General features: G+C 45.6%; 1 protein-coding gene across 3 annotated transcripts in view; it reads left to right on the top strand.

Moving 5' to 3' along the window:
• SLC14A2 (solute carrier family 14 member 2) overlaps window positions 1-18,784 on the top strand; it is a 111,374-nt gene that overhangs the window by 76,881 nt on the left and 15,709 nt on the right. Inside the window, exons 7-10 of one of the 3 annotated variants that reach the window (XM_061170229.1) lie at window positions 227-374; window positions 1,433-1,567; window positions 3,114-3,163; window positions 3,663-3,837. In XM_061170229.1, coding sequence (XP_061026212.1) covers window positions 227-374; window positions 1,433-1,567; window positions 3,114-3,163; window positions 3,663-3,837 — 508 coding nt within the window. Of the gene's footprint in view, window positions 1-226; window positions 375-1,432; window positions 1,568-3,113; window positions 3,164-3,662; window positions 3,838-11,087; window positions 11,824-18,784 lie in introns of those variants that run through there. The other 2 variants (XM_061170230.1, XM_061170231.1) reach the window with 2 other exon arrangements.

Raw genomic sequence — 18,784 nt, 5'->3', positions numbered from 1 at the left:
CTGCCCGGCTTTGCATGAGGGATGCTCAGATGCCTGCCAGGTGGTGGAGTGAGGAGTTATTTGTTCCAGTTTGTGCCCTCCCATGTTCTCCCACACACTGGAGGGCACAGCCATCCTTCCGTTCCACCCCATTACCCACCCAGGAATGGCTCACTCCTGGCCCTAGGGCCTGGTCCTTGCATTATCAGCCCATGCTCCAGTGACCTGGATTCTGTTGACTTTGCAGCTGCTACAAACCATCCCCGTCGGGGTCGGACAGGTGTATGGCTGCGACAATCCCTGGACAGGTGGCGTGTTCCTGGTGGCCCTGTTCATCTGCTCACCACTCATCTGCTTGCATGCAGCCATTGGCTCAATCGTGGGGATGCTAGCAGGTAGGACAGGGCCCCCTCTCTGCAGGGATCATTTTCCTGGGGTCATTTTTCCCCAGCACACAGCAAATTGTCTAGACTTATCTTCACTGGAGTTTTTAAACACTGTCAGAGCTTGAGAATTATTTTTCCATTTCTCGAGTCTCCAAAGGGAGCAGATTGCAGTAGCAGGATGTGTGGAGAGATGCAAAGGGACTGAGACATGTTGGCCTGTAAACTGAGCCCCTGGGAGCTGAGGGGCGGGAGGAGGAGGGTAAGCCAGTGAGGGTGGGGGCCGGTAGCAGACCAAGCAGAGGTATAAATGACCCAGCCCTTCAAAATTTTGACTAGGCTAAAAGGAAAACTTTTCTCAGAAATTGAATTGCCATTTGACAAATGTCATTTAATTTCTATATATGTGTATATATACACATTTATATATGTAACTGCAGACAGTAGTCAGAAATAGACGTCAGGCGCTTTAAGAATAGGAGCCTGTTGACTTATCGCAATATTTTTCAGAAACTTCTTGGAAGCACAACTTTAAAAAAAATTGTTTTATTTGGAAATAATTTCAAGCTTATCAAAAATTATGAAAATAAAGATAGTCCAAGAGGCACCCACAAATTCTTTACCCAGATCACCTGCTGTTCACATCCTACCCCTTTTGCTGTCTCATTTCTCTATCTGTATATATAGATATAGCTATATCTGTATATACATAATATTTCTCAACCAGTTGAAGCATAACTTTTTTAATTGAAATCTTTCTTGCTAAAAATGCAGCTGCTCTGGCCAAAGGAGTGCAGAGGGCCTGGAATCCCACCTCCTTGGCTTACCCTCACCATAGAAGTAGTCATACCTCTGAGTGAAATCTTTGAAAAACAGTGGAAACCACTGCTCTCCTCCCATTGTTGGTTTCCTAAGACCGGACACTCTTTGTAGAGGCTCCTCTGATGAGTAGGGATAGCAGGTGTGGGGGAAACGACGGAAGAGAGGCCACCTGAGACCTGGCACCAGCATGGGGTGATCTTTGTGCTGTGACCCTGAATCAGCCAGAAATGCAACACCTTGTCCCACAGCCCTGACGGTGGCCACACCCTTCAAGACTATCTACCTGGGCCTCTGGAGCTACAACTGCGTCCTCTCCTGCATCGCCATCGGTGGCATGTTCTACGCCCTTACCTGGCAGACCCACCTGCTGGCCCTCGTCTGCGGTGGGTATCTGGGAAAGCTGGCAACCAAGTCACTCTGCTGTTCCTTGCCCTCCCCACTCCCCTGGTTATGTGACATCCATGGTGGCCGCTAATCAGTACTGAGCAGTAGTGATGGAAGGACTGTGGCTGGGGTCCTATCACTAGAGGGTTTAATGGTAGGGTCCCTAACAGCTGGGGGATTTGAGGCTCCTCCACTGTCAGATGGAGTCACCACCACTATTACTGCTACTATATGTACACAGTGTTATAAATTTCACGAGGAAATCCCACATACGTTTCCTCGTGTGCTAGTGGCAGCATTCCTGCCTTGAACCTTCATTCAACCACTATTTGTAAGGCACCACTAAGTTCTAGGCCCTTGGCTAGGCATGGAAAATACAGAGGTGACCACATCCTCATGAAGCCATGGTCTAGCAGAGGAGAAATAATTGCACAATTATTCAGGCTAAGATATCTAAAAAGACTGTTGGAAAGATCCAGTGAGATGACGTATGTACCTGGGAGCACTGAGGTCCCAGAAAATGATAACATAGCACTAAGGAAGCTTGATTTCCATAGAGTAAACAGAGAAGAGAAGAGAAATGGGCCACGGTCATTACACCTGCACCCCAGCACCATGCTCTGTAAAGGGCAGAATATCATCTAGAAGAGCTTTTCTTGTTTTTTCCCCACTTACGTGTGGGGACTGTAAATGACTTCCATGTCTCTTGTATCCTCCTCAGCATCCAGCACAAGGCTGGGCTTGGAGACAGTGGGCTCTGTATATATTCACCAAGTCAAAAGTGCCAGGTATTTCGAGGTTCAGACTGTAACTGTCTTTGTCCTTCAGAGGAGTGGCAGATTCCTGTGGCTGGAACCATCTGGGAAGGCTTCAGGAGGAGGCTGGGGTTTATCTCAACACTTTCAGGGTGGGATTTAGATAGGCAAAGATGGGGGAAAAGGTGTTCTGGACAGAGAAACAGAGCAAAGGTACAGCGGTAGAAGGAGCTTGTCCAGAGGCACCAGGGGTATGGATGAGCTCCCCTAACTGTCCAACTACTCTCATCCTATGGGTGAACCCAGATGCCTGGCTCGGGGGCCCAATAAGGTCCAGCCGTGGTGGGACTTGATTAATGTCCAACAGCATCACAGCAGCTCAGAATCTTGGACAGGAGGGACTTTATCCAGAGCTCACATAGTCTGACCACTCACCCCCCAGACAGATAATCATCCAGCTATCCAGCCTGTGCTAGACCATCACCAAGGTCAGTGTGGACTAGTGAAAGATGCTTGTCGACCCCTGACTCTATGCAAGGCCACCATGGAAGTGGGGAGGGGATAAAGGGGTATGTAAGCTTTAATCTCTACCCTCAGAGAACACACAGCCTGATGGGGGATGGGTCACATCTACCTGCAAAGATAACTAATAATGTCAGGCAAACATGCCAGATGTCAGGGTATGGTGCAAACACCAAAGCTGCTGGAGCCAGAGTGGAGCCCTGCCCTTGGGGAGGGCTGGGGGCGGGCCCTGGAAAGCTGACTCCCGATGGTCCTTGTTTTTCCACAGCCCTGTTCTGTGCATACATGGGAGCAGCCCTCTCCAACATAATGTCAGTGGTAAGTTTGGGGTCTCCTGACACTACCCTAAAGTGCCCCTCCCCAGCCAGGGCTTCAGGACATTTGGAGTCTTGTGATTGTGTTCTGGTAGCTAGCACTCCATACAACACCCTTGTCAAGGTTTATCCAGGGTTTGTGCAGAGAAGGACTGGCAATAGCATACATGTGCCTCTGAGGGTGTGTGTGTGTGTGTGTGTGTGTGTGTGTGTGTGTGTGTGTGAAAGAGAGAGTATTGTAACCAGCAGTGGAGAACATGGATGGACAGATGGAGGTACTCATGTTTGGCCGGATATGGGAGATCACCCCTGGGGGATTTTCAGCTCCATTATTAAAAGATTCCGATTGTGCCCAAAGGTACCAACACCTCAAATTCAAACCAACTACTCTGACATGATAAATCCAGAAACCAATGCCCCATCCTCAACCCCTACCGCATCCTTCTCCCCCAAGGTCTCTGGAACCTAGGAACATTTTCAGATCCCATTGTTTTTGATTTCAGGTTGGTGTGCCACCAGGCACCTGGCCCTTCTGCCTCTCGGCACTCACCTTCCTGCTCCTGATGACCAACAACCCGGCCATCTACAAGCTCCCACTCAGCAAAGTCACCTACCCAGAGGCCAACCGCATCTACTACCTGACAGTGAAAAGCAGTGAAGAAGAGAAGTCCCTCAGTGGTGATTAGCCAAGTTACAGGCAGAAATGCTCTTTGCCTGGACCTGGGTCTGCTCCCTGTAATCTCAACTCTGGGTCAATCAGCTGCTGCACTCACTTTCTTTGCTTCTCTTTGTACCCGTGTGGAACCAAACACACCTGTAACTCCCTTTCCCTGGTGCTGATTTTCTCTTCCTGCCCAAATCACCTTAACTAACCATTGTGCATCGTTAGAGGAAGTTGGTGATGAGCTTGCTGGCACTAGTAGTAAGGCATGTGTTTTCAATGTCATTGGCTTAAAACAAAACCATTCTTTGTATTTAGTCTTTTGGAAAGGTGATTAAGAGATGATCTTCTTGGCATGTTTAACTAAATAATAGATGCTGTGAAACTGAACTTGCTGAGTGGTTCCTGAGTGGGTGAAAATTCGGGGGATGCAGGCACCACGGTGCACGGAGCTAATGGCTGATGGGCACATACAGCTTTACATTAAAGAGAGGAATTTCACACAGGTAGTTTTAAAGTAAAAACAGGGACAGCTAGGGCACTGAAAGTGTCTAAATAGGGAGTCTTGAATGTTCAGGGGTCAAAGTAAAGGACAAGAGGGTATTCCATAGCAGGAAGGAATCAATAAGTTAGAATCCTATATGACTCATGATGAAGGATAAACATTTCTCAGTGTAGGTCAAGCCAGCAACTTTGAGCAGGGAATTCAGTTGAGGAAAGTACCTGAGCTCAGTATGTGAGAGGCTGGGGAAATTTATTTCATTTTCCTGTTTGCTTGTGGGTGTTGGAAGCTTTATGAGATTTATGATACTTTAAACAAATGGTTAGCCTTGAGTAGAAGACCAAAAATTATCCATGAATTTCATAATTTGCCCTCCCAATTATGGGCATTAGCTTACATTCAATCTTTATTTATATATAGATCAGGGGTTGTCAACTTTTTCCCAGAAAGTGTCAAATAGTAAATATTTTTGGCTCTGGAGGCTATACAGTCTCTTACAAACACTCAACTCTGTCATCATAGAGCAAAGCCGTCTTAGACAACATGTAAATGAATCATGGTAGCTGTGTTCCAATAAGACTTTATTAAACAAGCAGCTAGATTTGGCCCACAAGCCATAGTTGGCTAGTCCCTGATGTAGATGATCAATATAACAATGCTTAGGAGCTGGAGATCCACATATAACAGTTAGGAGCTGGTGGGAAGTGGGCAGACCCAAAGGACACCACCATGTTCTTTACACCAGATAAAGCCACAAGGCATTTACATGCTGGGTGACATTGTGAAGATTCTTAGGAAATGGAGGGCACTCAAGAAACAGAGATCAGTGTGACCGGAAGCAGGAAAATCTGCCCTGAGTCTCTTTCAGAGACTGACAGGCCCAGTGATGAGCACTAAGAGGCGTAGTTTTACACCAGGACTTCCTTCCACACACATGTCTGGGAACCACCCCTAAGGCTCACCCTCTCCGGCCCCTCGCTCTGTTTCCCCTCTGCCAGCAGGTGCACCACCACGAGAAGAAGAAGAAAACTCAGGCCCTTCAGTGCAGGGGTTTCTAGGCAGGAAGAGGAGGGGGGCTCTGGAACCTCAGGGTTAGAAGGGAGCATGCAGGCCAGGTTGTCCCACCATCCTGTGATGAGTGAACCCCTCCATATGGAGGATGAAGGCTTCTGGGGCTCAATCACCCAAAACGGAGGGAGACACCCCACCCCCACCCCGGCTATTCTAACAAGAGATAGAACCAGAAACCCTATTTGTTCATTATGGGCAAATTGTCGTAGGAAATCCCCTCTTCTCTCCGTTAAGCCCTTGAGAATCTCCACCCAAAGCACTGGATCTGATGGGAACAGTCCTTTAACCATGCTTTCTGTTGGATTTTCAGGAGAGGAAAACTATTTGGATATGAAAAATGCTTTCAGCTCAACTGGACAAGATTATCTCTCCCCCTCCCTTCTCTCCCCACACCACTTCATAGTTTGTCATTTACAAGGTACCACTTTGGTCACTGGTATCTGGGTTGTTTTTCCCTCCCAAGTTCCCCCTTTAACTCCCACAGGAATTAAAAGTTAACTGTAATACAAGCTGCCAAACTCATTTGGAAAAAAATGGATAAAAGCTAAGTTATTCAGAAAAAGGAAAAAGTATGTCCAGCAAGTCTGGAAAAGCCACGGGACCCCAGAAACTCTATAATACACTGTGATCAAGATGGCCAGGTATATATGTACAAATAGAAAAATACATCATCTGCTAGTGTGATGTAAGAAAGAACCACCGGGGCCAAGTATTATTAATCACTGAATTCTCTTGCCAAGAGAAGTTGTACAGGAGTGATAAAATGTTTAAAAAAAAAATCTTTTGGGGCTAAGAGGCCAAAAATTGATGGTAATTTTTCAAATTTGGTCAAACAATCTCCTTCCGGAGGCAGAACAAATCTCATTAAGCCAGGCTGGTGGGCAGAAGCGGCATCTCTCTCTCTCGTGTATGGATGAGGGTGGGGCAGAAGTGAAAATCCCTACCCCTCTAAGAAAACTCTGCCCAGTGCAGGGCACTCTTCCCACAGGCCATAGACAGATGCCCAGATGTCCTCTGAAGTAGCCCAAATAGCCTTTCGGGACCTGAGAGCTAGTTCCCTGGAGTGATCTTGTCCCACCTTCACCAGAGCTTTGCCAACTACTGTCCCCTTGAATGAGTATGTCATGAGCCCTAACCTTACAGATTCTCACCACCAACATGGGGTTGCTTGGGAGCAGGCCCCCAGGAGGGAAGGAGAAGGGCTTCAGGGAGCACATCATAGCTGTTTTCCTACTATCACCCCAAACTACCAGCAGCAGCCCTTGGGTATACAAATGATAGTTGAACATAAGTATTTATGGATGAACAGAAATAAGTAGTCATTAAAGAGAGTAGGAATGTATGTGTGGGGTTGGGGAGGAGGCGGTTTTAGAGGAGGCACTGTCTTAAACTCTCTTTCCCCAACATACCCCTTTCTCCCTCTCTCCACTGTCTCTTCCCTCTGACCTGGCCATCTCACCCTCCCATTTTCATCTTCTCTCCTACAACACTGATGAGTTCTACTATCATCACTGTGAAATAGTTTTGTTCTATTTTTAGAACAAAAAATTCTATTTTTTGTTCTATTTTTGTGCTGTATTTTTAAATAGTCTTAAATCATCTCTCCTGTCTCTTCTATGATAATTGACATAATAAAATTTTTTACTTCTTCTTGGTCAAACTTGGGAGTTTGCTAGGAAATAATCCATTTTCTTTAATTGTAAAATTTTGTTGCCATACTATTACTCATAATGTTCTCATGATAATTTCTATCTCTCCTGTTATCTGTTGCTTTGTCTCCTTTTTCATTTCTAATCTTATGTAATTTTGCTCTCTTTTGCTTAATCAGGCTTGTGAGGGGTTCATCCATTTTATTGGTTATTTTCAAAGAAACAGTTTAGAATTTATTTGTCCTTTTCTACTCATTTTGGGTTTTTTTCCTATGTCTTTTTCCCGTTTTCTCGTGGTTTATTTACATGGTTTTTTTTCCTAATGTTTTAAAATTCATATAAAGTTCCTTTATTTTAGATCTTTCTCTTTTAACAACAAAGGCATTTTAAGGCTATTAATTTCCCTCTGAGTACAGCTTTAGCTGTGTACTGTAGGTTTTGGAATAAAGTATTCTACTTTCATCAGTTTTAAACAGTTCATAACTTTACTTTTTATTTCTCTTTGATGCAAGGATTATTTAAGAATGTGTTTTTTAATTTCTAGCGCTTTAAACTTTTTGATATTTTTTAACTTCTTATACCTAGTTTTATTGGATTATGAGCAAAGAATATGGTCTGTTCAATCTCTATTTTAAAATGTTATGCATTTTTCTGTGTGGCCAAGTATTTGATTGATTTTGGACATACAAAATGCAGATTTTTGATTTGAAGCAAATACATATTAAATTCATTTATTAATTGCATCATTCAACTCTTCTATGCACTTATTTATTTTTTGTCTATGAATCTTAATTCTGAAGTGTTTATTAAAATTTAACTATAATTGTACAGTTTTATTAAACTCTCTTTGTATTTCTGAAATATTTGCCTCATATATTTAGCAGCTACATTGTTTGGTGCCTATGGACTATGACTGTCATTGTTTCTTCTTAAATTTTATCTTTTACTACTACAAAGTACCCATTTTTATACTCATTAGTGCCTTTAACCAAATTCCAACTAAGCTGACATTTATGTTGCCATACTTACTTTCTTTCTGGTATTTTCTTTTTTTTTTTTTTTTCTGGTATTTTCTTACCCCTTTATTTTAAACTTTATCATTTCCTTTTAACTTTATCATTTTCTTTTAACTGTATTTCTGACCTCATTCACTCATTCATTCAGAAGATATTGTATGGGGAACTATTAATATGTTACTCAGGCCCCCTTGACAACAAACCAGGAAAGAATCAGACCAGTTCCTGCCTTCAAGGAATTCACTTTATGGAGATTTGCCTGACCAGGTGATTAGTCTCACCTGAGGTAAAGGTTAGGATGTCACCACAGACTACCTGTGCCACATAAGGTCATGGCACCAGTTTCATGATTTTGAGTGAATTATCTTGTTGGGTTAGTCTTCTGTTTAGGAAAAGTATCAAGCATGATGTTAAGGGTTTCAGGAAAATTTCTATGCCTCTTCTCCTCTTGTTCTCTATCTTGCCATTACCTGCTGCCCAAACATTCCCAGCCATCCCTTCAGTTCAAGTCTTTGAACCTGTTAAACTGTAAACAGTCCTGGGAAGGTAACACAGTAAGCATGATCAATCACTTGCATCTTAGTTTGAAGGAGTCATTTCTGAGAATAGGTTGGACGAAAAAGGAGGGGAGAGTACAAAGGAAAAAATGGGTAGCACATTCTGAGAGCATCTTTGGCAAGGGAGGGCATGCTGACATGGGGCCGGGCTGGGTGAATGAGGTCTGGAGGCCCCTTTGTTTCATCAGGAATGATGATGAAACTGTCATATTCGGCTTGGAGAAGAAACGTCTGGGGCCATGACTGTCCGTAGTATGAGGTAACACATGTGGAAGAAGAAATCAGTTTACTCAACAATACTTCAGAGCATGGAATAAGGACCACTACATGGTAGTGATAAGCAAGCAGATATTGAATCAGTGGAGAGGGGTGCTTTTTTACAGTAGAAGTTGCCTGAAAAATGGTTGTTCTGTGAGACCCTGAGCTCAGGAACAAGGCTGCGGACCTGTTGGAGATGCTTGCTTTGGGTGGGGGTAGACCAGGTGACCACTGCAGCCTCTCTTCCGACTCCAAGTTTCAGTGATTCTATAGCCCTGAGTTCCTACAGAAGAATAAGGAGGAGGTATCATTAAGGTGGCAAAAAGGTAAGAACATGGAGATAAATATATCAAAAATATACCATTGCTGCCTTTATAGCTTTTCCTAGAGCTTGACTAGTTATCATTTGGTCAGTCTACCAAAATGCTCAACATGGCTGCTTGTGTGAATGCAAACTGAGGGGCCAGCATCACTCAACTGTGCCTTGTCCTTGACTTTCTCCTCTTCATCTTTCTCCCCTCTCCAGGGATTCTTCTTCTGGTCAACCCTCTAAGATCTTCCCATCAAAAAACTTAATCTTCCCGGCCTGCATCTGTGGCTACATCAAACCTGTGTGTCCCAGTTTGTCTGCGCCTCCTGTATGAGTCTGAGCTTTGTCTCCTCAGGTCATAAAGGCTGTGAGGGCTTGGGGACAACTATTACCTAAAACCAGCTAGGAGCTGGCAGTTTCAATGTGGGTATGATTTCCACTCAGTAAACCACAGTATCACCTGACAACTTGAAAAGGTATTCACTTTTTAATGTGAGATTTTTCAACTTGCCTGGCTTTCCCTGCCTCTTGCCATTCAGAGAAGATAGAAGAATCCATAGAAACACTTCGGTCCCTAATGGAACTAGAATTCCAAGGCCCCAAGGAGGGAGGCAGGGGGCATTGCTAGATAAGTCCTTATTCTCTGTGAACTGATAACTAGGAGTTGTCAGCCCCTCCTACAGCTGCACAGGCTGCTGGAACAGAATGAAGTAAAGGAAGTAACTCTCCGGGGAACTTCTAGCTCGGCTTTCATTTATTCCACAGGAACTCTAGGCTTTTCCCCTGGAGGAATCTGACCTCCCCAAGTTTGGCTCCTGGAGGTCAATGCAGGCTCCTCCCCCTACAAAGTTGGAAATGCAGAGTTGAAGCCATGAGCATCATGAAGAAGACTTAGTTCTGAAGTAAATTCTGATGACCAAGCCCTCCAGGAGATAATCTGTATGCATAGATTATCTTGGGGATACCCCAGAATCTGAGCTGTGGCCTCTGGTAGGACCCTCAGGGGACAAGAGTCCACCTCAGTCTTCTGCTTTCCAGGAGGACTCGACTGCCCCTCCCTAATCTAGTGTGCGTGACAGATACTCACCACACTTCTGAGTACACAGCTCCATTTGGCTCATGGAACATGTGAGAATTTCCTGGACGGCTCCTCCCTCCCAGGTGATCATTTCTTGTCTTTTCAAACTGGTTACATGTTGTACGTGGGTAGCATCTCCCTGTCACTTTTAGATGCTTAGGGGCTGGAGTGAACACACCACAGGAAGTTCAGGAGCCTTCAAGGAGAGGCTAGAGCAAGAGGTCAAGAGATCGACCTCCAGAGCTGAGCCAAGAGACCAGCCAGTTGGGGGGACAAGGAACGTGTCCTCAGCAGACAGCCATGGGCCTTGAACTTGCAACACCAAAGGAAGGCCCCCTGTGCAGGAAGCTGACCTCTTGTCAGTTCCCCACCCCTCCCTGGAATGTGGGTCCCGCCGGGGCTCCTCCCCCACTCTTTTGTTTGCTTTCCTTCTTCATAAGGCCCTCCGTGATCAGGACCCCTTCTCTGCAGTTCCAAAACACCTGGCCTGGTGAGAAGGGGGCCTTTGACGTCAGTGGGGAGTTTGTCTACTCAGGTGTAGCTAATATCCTCAGTGTGAGGTTCTGTTTCTGAACTTGGGTAGCCACCTCACACCCTGTCACTGAGGGGGGTTGGGGGTATACATGTGCAGGGGTGGGGGTGGGTATACAGTTGATGCTTGACCCATCATACTCACAAAGCCAAACAAAACATGTTTGGATTGGGCCTCATCCCCAGACTCCAGCCCACCAGAGCCCCGCCCCCCCCAAAGGCCTCATGGGACTTGGGAGGGCCGCTTCCCTAATATATAGAGCTCAGAGTCCTTTCTGGATGTGGGGGTTAGGTCATGCCCTTCTTGCTCTGAGACGGCCCCCAGGACCCAGTCAGCAGAAGTCAGAAGGAGGAAAGGTCTAAATATTTCCACAAAACCGGAAAGACAGCATCTAGTATCTAGGCTGTGCAGAAATATCCATCAAGACGCTGATGGCAATACTGTTCCCCAGCCTGTGCCCTGCCTGTGGGGGGGGAGTTAAGGGAGTTCATTGAGGTGGGAAGGCAAATTGGCACCCTGAGGAGACAACACTTAGGTGATTGCTTTAAAGGCAAATACTGGAGCAAGAATTCTAAGGAGAGGAGTAACTGGGAGGTGATGCCTGAGGGAGGACAGGGAAGCTATTATCAGGCAGTCCAGGCTCTGGCCCTTTAAAGGAAACCTGCCTGATCAAACCAGTTTGGGGGAACCATGGTAGCCAAGCCAGTCTTCCCCGGGGAGTTTTGGAAGGTCGGAGAGTGAGCAAGCTGCAGGAAGAACGTTGTCTTTCCTCTCCCTCTTCCTCCATGGTACCCTTCCTCAAGTGGAAGGCGTGCACAAGGCATAGGGTTAGGAAGCACAAAGGGAATTTACAGAAAGCCAGTAAGAGGATGAGCTGCGGGCTCTGGGAACTGAAGGGGTTCGGCTTTAGGGAGAAGTCCAGCGCTTGAGTTGAGGACCAGAGACGCCGCCCAATTGGAAAGAAGCTTCTTCCCAAATCCCGGTGGTCTAGATTCCTCCAGCCCTGTGCAGAAAATCAAAAAGAGCTCAGGTAAGAGGTCCTGGGGGAGAGAAATGAATCAGATAGAGCCCTAGCCAACAGGACCATCTATCTGATTTTTCAAAGGATGAGAAAAAAGATAGGCCAATCTTTTTCCATTCCTTTCTTCTGCTGAGCTGCAGGAGGGCAATCCTGGGGTGGGGAACCTTATTAAGAACTCCAGAGAGAGTTCAGATCCTGGAAGCTTGAAGCTGGAAGGGCTCTTAAATAGTTGTAGTTCAAACCCTTTACTTTTAGATGAGGAAACCATGGCTTGTCCAGGAACCTGCCCAGCTGATAAATGAGCCTGGACAAATGCCCAGGTGTTCTAACTCACAACCCTGAGCTCTTCTTGCTCATCTGGTGATGGATCCAGGTTAACCCATCAGCCCTCAAATCCCCTTACCACCTACCCGCCCACTGGATGAGCCTTCATATTATTTATTTATCATCCTTTCCACAACTCTGTAACCCACAGCTCTGACATCACTATGGTTCCCAGGGCAGCCCCGTGTTGAGCTGACTGTGGGATGCTAATGAGGTAGATTTGAAAACCTTCTTCCCAGGAGTCCTTCCTTACCTGCTGCTTCCAGGGTGGAGGCACCTGGTCCAGGCTCCTTGGCCTCTCTCCTCAGGTCCTGTACCCCTTCCACAGACAAGCCAATAGAACTAGAGCATCTCAGGAACGGCAAATATCTTAACATCCCAGCTTAACAGCCCGTCTCCTCAATGGCCCTCTCTTACATGGCCATCTTAGATTACTTTAGACATGTGTGTGTAGCTACAGAGAGTGGATGTAGAAACGTCCAGAAGGAAACAGATAGCCATGCCATGAGGAACAACATTCCAGGACATTGAAGTTATCTGATCAGAGAATGGGATCTCCTCAAAAACTGGCCCCAAAGGATATGAGCCTTGGTGAACTTGCTGAAGTTAGGCCATCCTGTGAGTCTTGGAAAACCCATGGCCAGGCCTCTGCCTGCTTTCACATACCCCTTCTCTCAGACTTGTATAACATCCACACCCTCATTTAAGGTTAGAGGGGAAAAATAAGTTTACTCTCAAGTGCCAACTGTGACTAACTGCTATTGGTTGTCTGGAGCTTTGTGTTAAGAAGGATTCTGAGGCTGTATTGAAACTTATTGGGAAAGAGTGCTATGATCAGTTAGTTATGTTTGCCATTGGTAATGCAAAGAAAGGGTGGCAGGAAAGAGGATGTGGGGAAAGGGTGTATGGAAACATTGCCACAAGAGAAGAAGCTGGTATACAATGGCTCAGAATTTCCTTGGGCTTTCATTGGATGTCACAAATGCAATGGTACACAGGTGGGTTCTTTTTATTTGTTTTTGGTGACTTTTGTTACTCCTTTTAGGATATGATATATTTCATAATTTTTTTTTAAATAAAAAAGTCACAAGTCCATTGATATCATTTGCGAGGGCTCCAACTATCTGTAAAACACCTACACTACATGAGAAAATAATCAAAACCAGGACGTCAAAATCTAGCTCTATGACTAATTAGCTGTGTAGCCTCAAGGAAGCTACTTCTCTTTGGGCCTCAGTTTTTTTCTGCTAATGCCTAGACCTAAAGTTCACTTGGTTATCAAGGATTGATAATTTCAAGTAATTTCATTTGATTGGAAAATTTTCATGTGCATTGTTAACTATAAAAGTCCACCATGGCCCTAACTCCAAAAGATGGATCTAGGGTACCTTCTGCAAATAATGGAATGATCCATGTGGCCAAATAAGCCAAGGATGGCTTCATGGAGGAAGTAGAACATAAAGTAGACATTGAAGGGTGGATAGAAACTAGGCAAGAAGAGGCACAGAGGGCCAGAGATGAGGCACAGAGGGCCAGAGATAAGGCCAGAATGCCAAGGCAGGGTGTGTGTTGGGCAGGGAAGGATGAGCAGGATGATGAAATCAGCTGTATTTTGGAATACCTGGAAAGCATGGCAGTGGAGTTTGAGCATTATTATACTCTTGGCAATAGGGAGCCATGTAGATTGTTGAGTAACAGAGTCATGTAATGATATGGTATAACAGTTGAAGCACAGAATGGTTTGAAAGGAGGGAAACTGACAATGTAGACAGGTAATTCTGAGGTGTGAGCTCAGTGTAAATAGGGGAAGGAGAGTGAAAACTCACTCTAAAGGAAGTTCAGTCAGATGTTACCCCAGTGACAGAATGGGCACTCTGACCTTTGCACTCTCTTCAGCCTCATTCATGAGGTTGTCATAAGGCATCATGAGGTTAAATGAAGGACCAACTCATATATGCTAATTAATGTCTTCATGGCATGAGACAGAGACACCAAAGTCCCCCTAATACTCCAAGCCTTCATTTCCTCCTCTATGAGGGGGCGGGTACTGGGGGGGGAGGGACTGTATGAGAGGGCTGGACTGGATAATCTCTAAAGCCTTTTCCAATTCTAACGTTCGATGCCTCTGATAGTTTATAGAATGATCTTTGAAAATGTCAACTAAACACAACTTCACAGAAAAAGATAGCACCTCATTTACCACCCACAGGTATCTATATCACACACACACATACACACACACAGAATAGCCTTGAAAATTACACATCACAGTGCAAAGCTCAACTTCCACATGGGGAAACATATGCCCAAATTGCGGCCAAAGTGTTATCCTGTAGAACTGGGTGTAGGAAAATATCAAATTATATACTATTGTCACTTCAAAAAATCCTTCTGGCATAGTAGCTAGGAAATTGCCTAATGGTGTGTGGTTGTGTCTGCCACAGTAAGTTGGAGGAATAAGAGACCCAGTGATCTGGGGAGGGATGACAAAAGGGTCTTGATAGTAGGTTCCAGATCCTCTATATGTTGGGCATTGCTAGTGATAGATGGACAGTATTGGTCCACCTCCAGGAGACAGGAAAACCTGTTCAAAACCTGAGAAAGACAGCTTGTAGAAGGAGTATAGGTAAAGGCTTGAGTAAAGGTTGATTTTAGTAAAATAGACTAGATCATTTTTCCTCTTCTGAAAGATGTCATATATGGCTTGGGTTTGTTTTTTTCCCCTCAAAGAAATTGCAGTAAGCTTCAAACTTGTATTTGACAGGTGGGCTCTTCTGTAAAATGTTTTTTACCCATGATATTTGAACGGATGGCATTTTCTGTATGTTAGCAGTCAGTAGAGGTGTGGGTACTATGGGATACTACTCTCCAGAAAAAAAAAAAAAAAAAGTGCTTCTGAACAAATCATTATGGCTCATGACTATTCTTTCCTTCTCTGAGTCAATGGGAGGAAAGTATCACTGGACTCTTGCCTGTTAAAACACAGGATGGTGGCAATCCTCAAGGGCAGGGACCGTGCCCCTGAAATGGTCCTGAACAGCCCCAGTGTGAAGCTACACACATTGGGACACTTAAAAGGCTTGTTAGAGGAGGGAGCAGCAGTTCCTACACCAGGTGGGAAAGCCGAGGAGTTACTCAGCTGCTAAGGTTTACCTGCAGGTTCTCAAGGACAGAGCTTCTCAGCACATATGTAGCTGAGCCAAGAGAGCAAAGCCCTTGGTCCTCGAAGCAGACAGAGGGGGGCTGGTGTGGCCAGAGTCCTCAGGCCCAGGCCGTAAACATCATCATCTGTTTTCTGCACCATGCCACACAGTATTATTTTTACGTGTGCCATGATGCTGGGGGGCAGGGGGAAGGGGAAGCTGGAAAGAACTCCCCAGAGTGAGTTATTGTCAAAAAAAATTTGTTCTTGGGCTTCAGAACACCCAGCTGCCCTCTTCCAAGAAGCTTTGGGGTTTTCAACCACCTGGTGTAATCTCTTGTTAACCAAAACAAATCACATCAAGCAAGATCTCTGTCTTCAGTGGCCTGTTTTATTCTCTCTCATTAACTGGGTTCTTCTATCCACTCATGAAGGATTTCTGGGTTTCTGGTTGGTTGGTCATAGATGGCCAATCACTTTATCACATCTATAAACTTCCCTTCTTTTCTCCAGGTACTGCTGGAGATAATCAGCTCTTGCCCTGAAACTTCTAAATCCCTACACAACTCAGCTATTACCATCGTTAACCTATGAAAGACTCACTTTTATTTCAATATTTATCAAGCATTTAACATTTACAGTGAGATAAATTATTTTTTTAATAGTTCATACCCCGAAATAGCCAACGGTTGTTCATTTTACTATTCAGAAATTAAAATGTGTAGGATAATTATCCCTCATTAATGTATTCAACAAATACTTCTGAGTGCCTACAATAGGCCAGGCTCATGCTAGGTGCTGGAAGTGCCAACATAAACCTCCGTAACCCAGGCTGTCAAGGATCCCACCGTCCTGTGACGGTGACAGACAGGAACACGAGGTAGGAGTGGGTGATGGTAGGTATAAAATGCCAGGCCTGCCCTGACTTAAGGACCCACCCTGCCCAGAGCACAAGCTGTTCCAGAGACATGGCCTCCCTGAGGAGATACTGATATGAACGCTGCAAAATTATTTTCCCCAACATTTTGCAAGCATTAATTTCATCTTCATAGCAATATGAGAACGAAATAGCAGATACCCTCCGAAATATCTGTCATCAATCTATAGGTTGGGTTTGCACGGTCGGCTCTACGGGGTCTGTATATCTCCTTCTGAGCGCCGTGCTTGCAGTGAGGGAAACTGTCAATGAAATTACATGACTTGCAAAATGCCGTGCAGAATGAGCCATGCTGGTTCCCGGCCAGTGTTATCGTTGTTTTCTTTTTTCCCCACCACACCAATGGAACATTTATTTCTAGAGCATTTGATAGATGTGCTCATGATATTTTTGAAATTGCCTTTATCCATTATGAAAGCCCTGAGAATCTGTCCCAAAGGTAGTGCTAAGTTGCTATCACCTTAGCTTTAAGTATTTTCACAGCCTCGGGAAATGTGTTACTTTCTCTCCAATCTTCCTTGTGGCATCCTTCCCACCTGTCATCCTCACCGCTTGGCCGGCACATCTGGAGGGGCCATCACCCTCCCTGGGTGGTTGGTCTGCAGCTCAGCACTCCCATCCTGCCCACGGGAGGTCCAGGAGCAACCCTATGTCAGACCACATTTGGGGCTACCTCCCCAATCACCCCAAATAAGAAAAAAAAAATGTGTTCAAGGAAAAGAAAGATACTCTTCATTTTTGTTTCTGTGGCTGGGACATGGATTCTAGGAACACGTAGTACTGTGGACCCTGACCCACTTTCCTGGGCTCTGAGCAAGCAGCACAATCTAAGTGCTGAAAGCGAAGGGCCAGGGCAGGAAAGGGGAGCCAGGTCTTCTGCGGCCATCCATAGAGCAGCGAACTGGGAGTCTGGAGACCTGGGTGCAGCTCCTGGCTGTGCCATAATTAATAAACTATGTGACTTGGGTGGGGGAGGTGATTTCTCTGGACATGGGAGGTAGACTGTGATCTTGAAGATCCATGCAATTCTGAACCTATGATGCTAAGGTCAAAATATCGCTCTGCGCAGGGCATGGCTGGGGTGGCTGACCCTTGGCACGTGAGGAATGAGAAGCACTGGGCTGGCAGAGGTGCCCTTCCAGCCTGGGAGGTGTACACTGTGGACTGGCTATGGGAGAATGCCCTGCTTTGCCAGATGATTCAATAATACCCCCTCGGTCCTCACCCCCTGCACAGAACCTATCTGCAGAGGTGCCCTAGGGCAGGCTGACATTCCATGTGTGTCTTAAGCACAGGGTCAAGGGGGCTTCTCCAGCCTCTGGAGTTATGGCTCCATGGTGACCCACGGGCAGGGTGATGAGTGAAACAGGAGCTTTTTTCCCATCCCGAGCCTAGAGGGAAGGGACACGGTCACATGTGTGACCTTTCAATCTGAGAGTATAGACAGGATACCTTCCTTGCTCACACATGTCCCACATACTCCGGTTGTTGGTCCTGCTATATTCTCAGCTTTGCTAAAGTTGTTTCTACATGAGCAGTGTGAACTAGACCAGTTTTTTCAAACTTTAATGTGCACACAAGTCAGTTGGAGATCTCGTTTTAAAAAAAAAAAAAAAAACTTATTCCAATTCAGTGGGTCTGAGATGGGACCTGAGAGTCTGTATTTCTAACAAGCTCCCTTGGATGTCCGTGAAGCTGGTCCACAAACCAGACTCTGAGCAGCAAAGATGCAGAGAAAAGGACTGAGGGCTGAGAGCCACATGGCTCACTGTTTGTAGGATGCTTCAGAAATCATCTGAGCCTCAATTTTCCATCTTTTGGTGATAACAATGCCCAAGTGAGTTAACTTATAAAAGTGTGCAAATGCAGTAACAGTGTGAAAGCTCTCCACTATTCCAGGCAGCCACCTGATCATCTAACTCTAGACTGCACTGGAACCACAAGCAGAAAGTGTGAAAAGTGTCTATCTCGGGACCACCATGAACTCCAATTAGTCAGTGTGGGCCGGGCGTAGTAGGGTTTGGGGCATGCATCATAACAAGCCGTCAGGTGACCTGACACTGTCAATTCTCAGACCCTATTTGAGAAACCCTGTCCCAAGTAATAAGCTAGTCTGTTCTCCACAAGGGTAGAAATGTTTCTTGTAGCTGATTGCAGCTTCTTAGCTCCCCACAGAGCAAACCAATGTGCACAGAAATCGCCTGGGGAATCTTGTTGAACTGTAGATTCTGATTCCATCAGTCTGGGTGGAAACTGAGATTCTGCATTTCCAACAAGCTCCCAGAGGAGGCTGGTGCTGCTGGTCCAGGGACCACACTTTGAGTAGCAAGACCCTAGATGAGAAGTTCTCAGCCCAAACTGCACATTAGGGCCACCTCCTAAAACATCTTGGGCATTAAAAACTCCGATTTTTAAAATTGGTCTGGGGTAGGGGTCAGGCATTTTTTTAAGCACCCAGGTGATTCTGATGTGCAGTGAGCACTGAGGACACACACACACAAACTGCCTACCGCAGGCGGAGGCCAGGGCACCGGCTGAAGGACGGGAACGGGTGGTCGGCTCGGGTC

Source organism: Eubalaena glacialis, chromosome 15, assembly GCF_028564815.1.
Source record: "Eubalaena glacialis isolate mEubGla1 chromosome 15, mEubGla1.1.hap2.+ XY, whole genome shotgun sequence".
Taxonomy (NCBI): domain Eukaryota; kingdom Metazoa; phylum Chordata; class Mammalia; order Artiodactyla; family Balaenidae; genus Eubalaena; species Eubalaena glacialis.
This window is presented reverse-complemented; position numbering and strand designations above follow the sequence as displayed.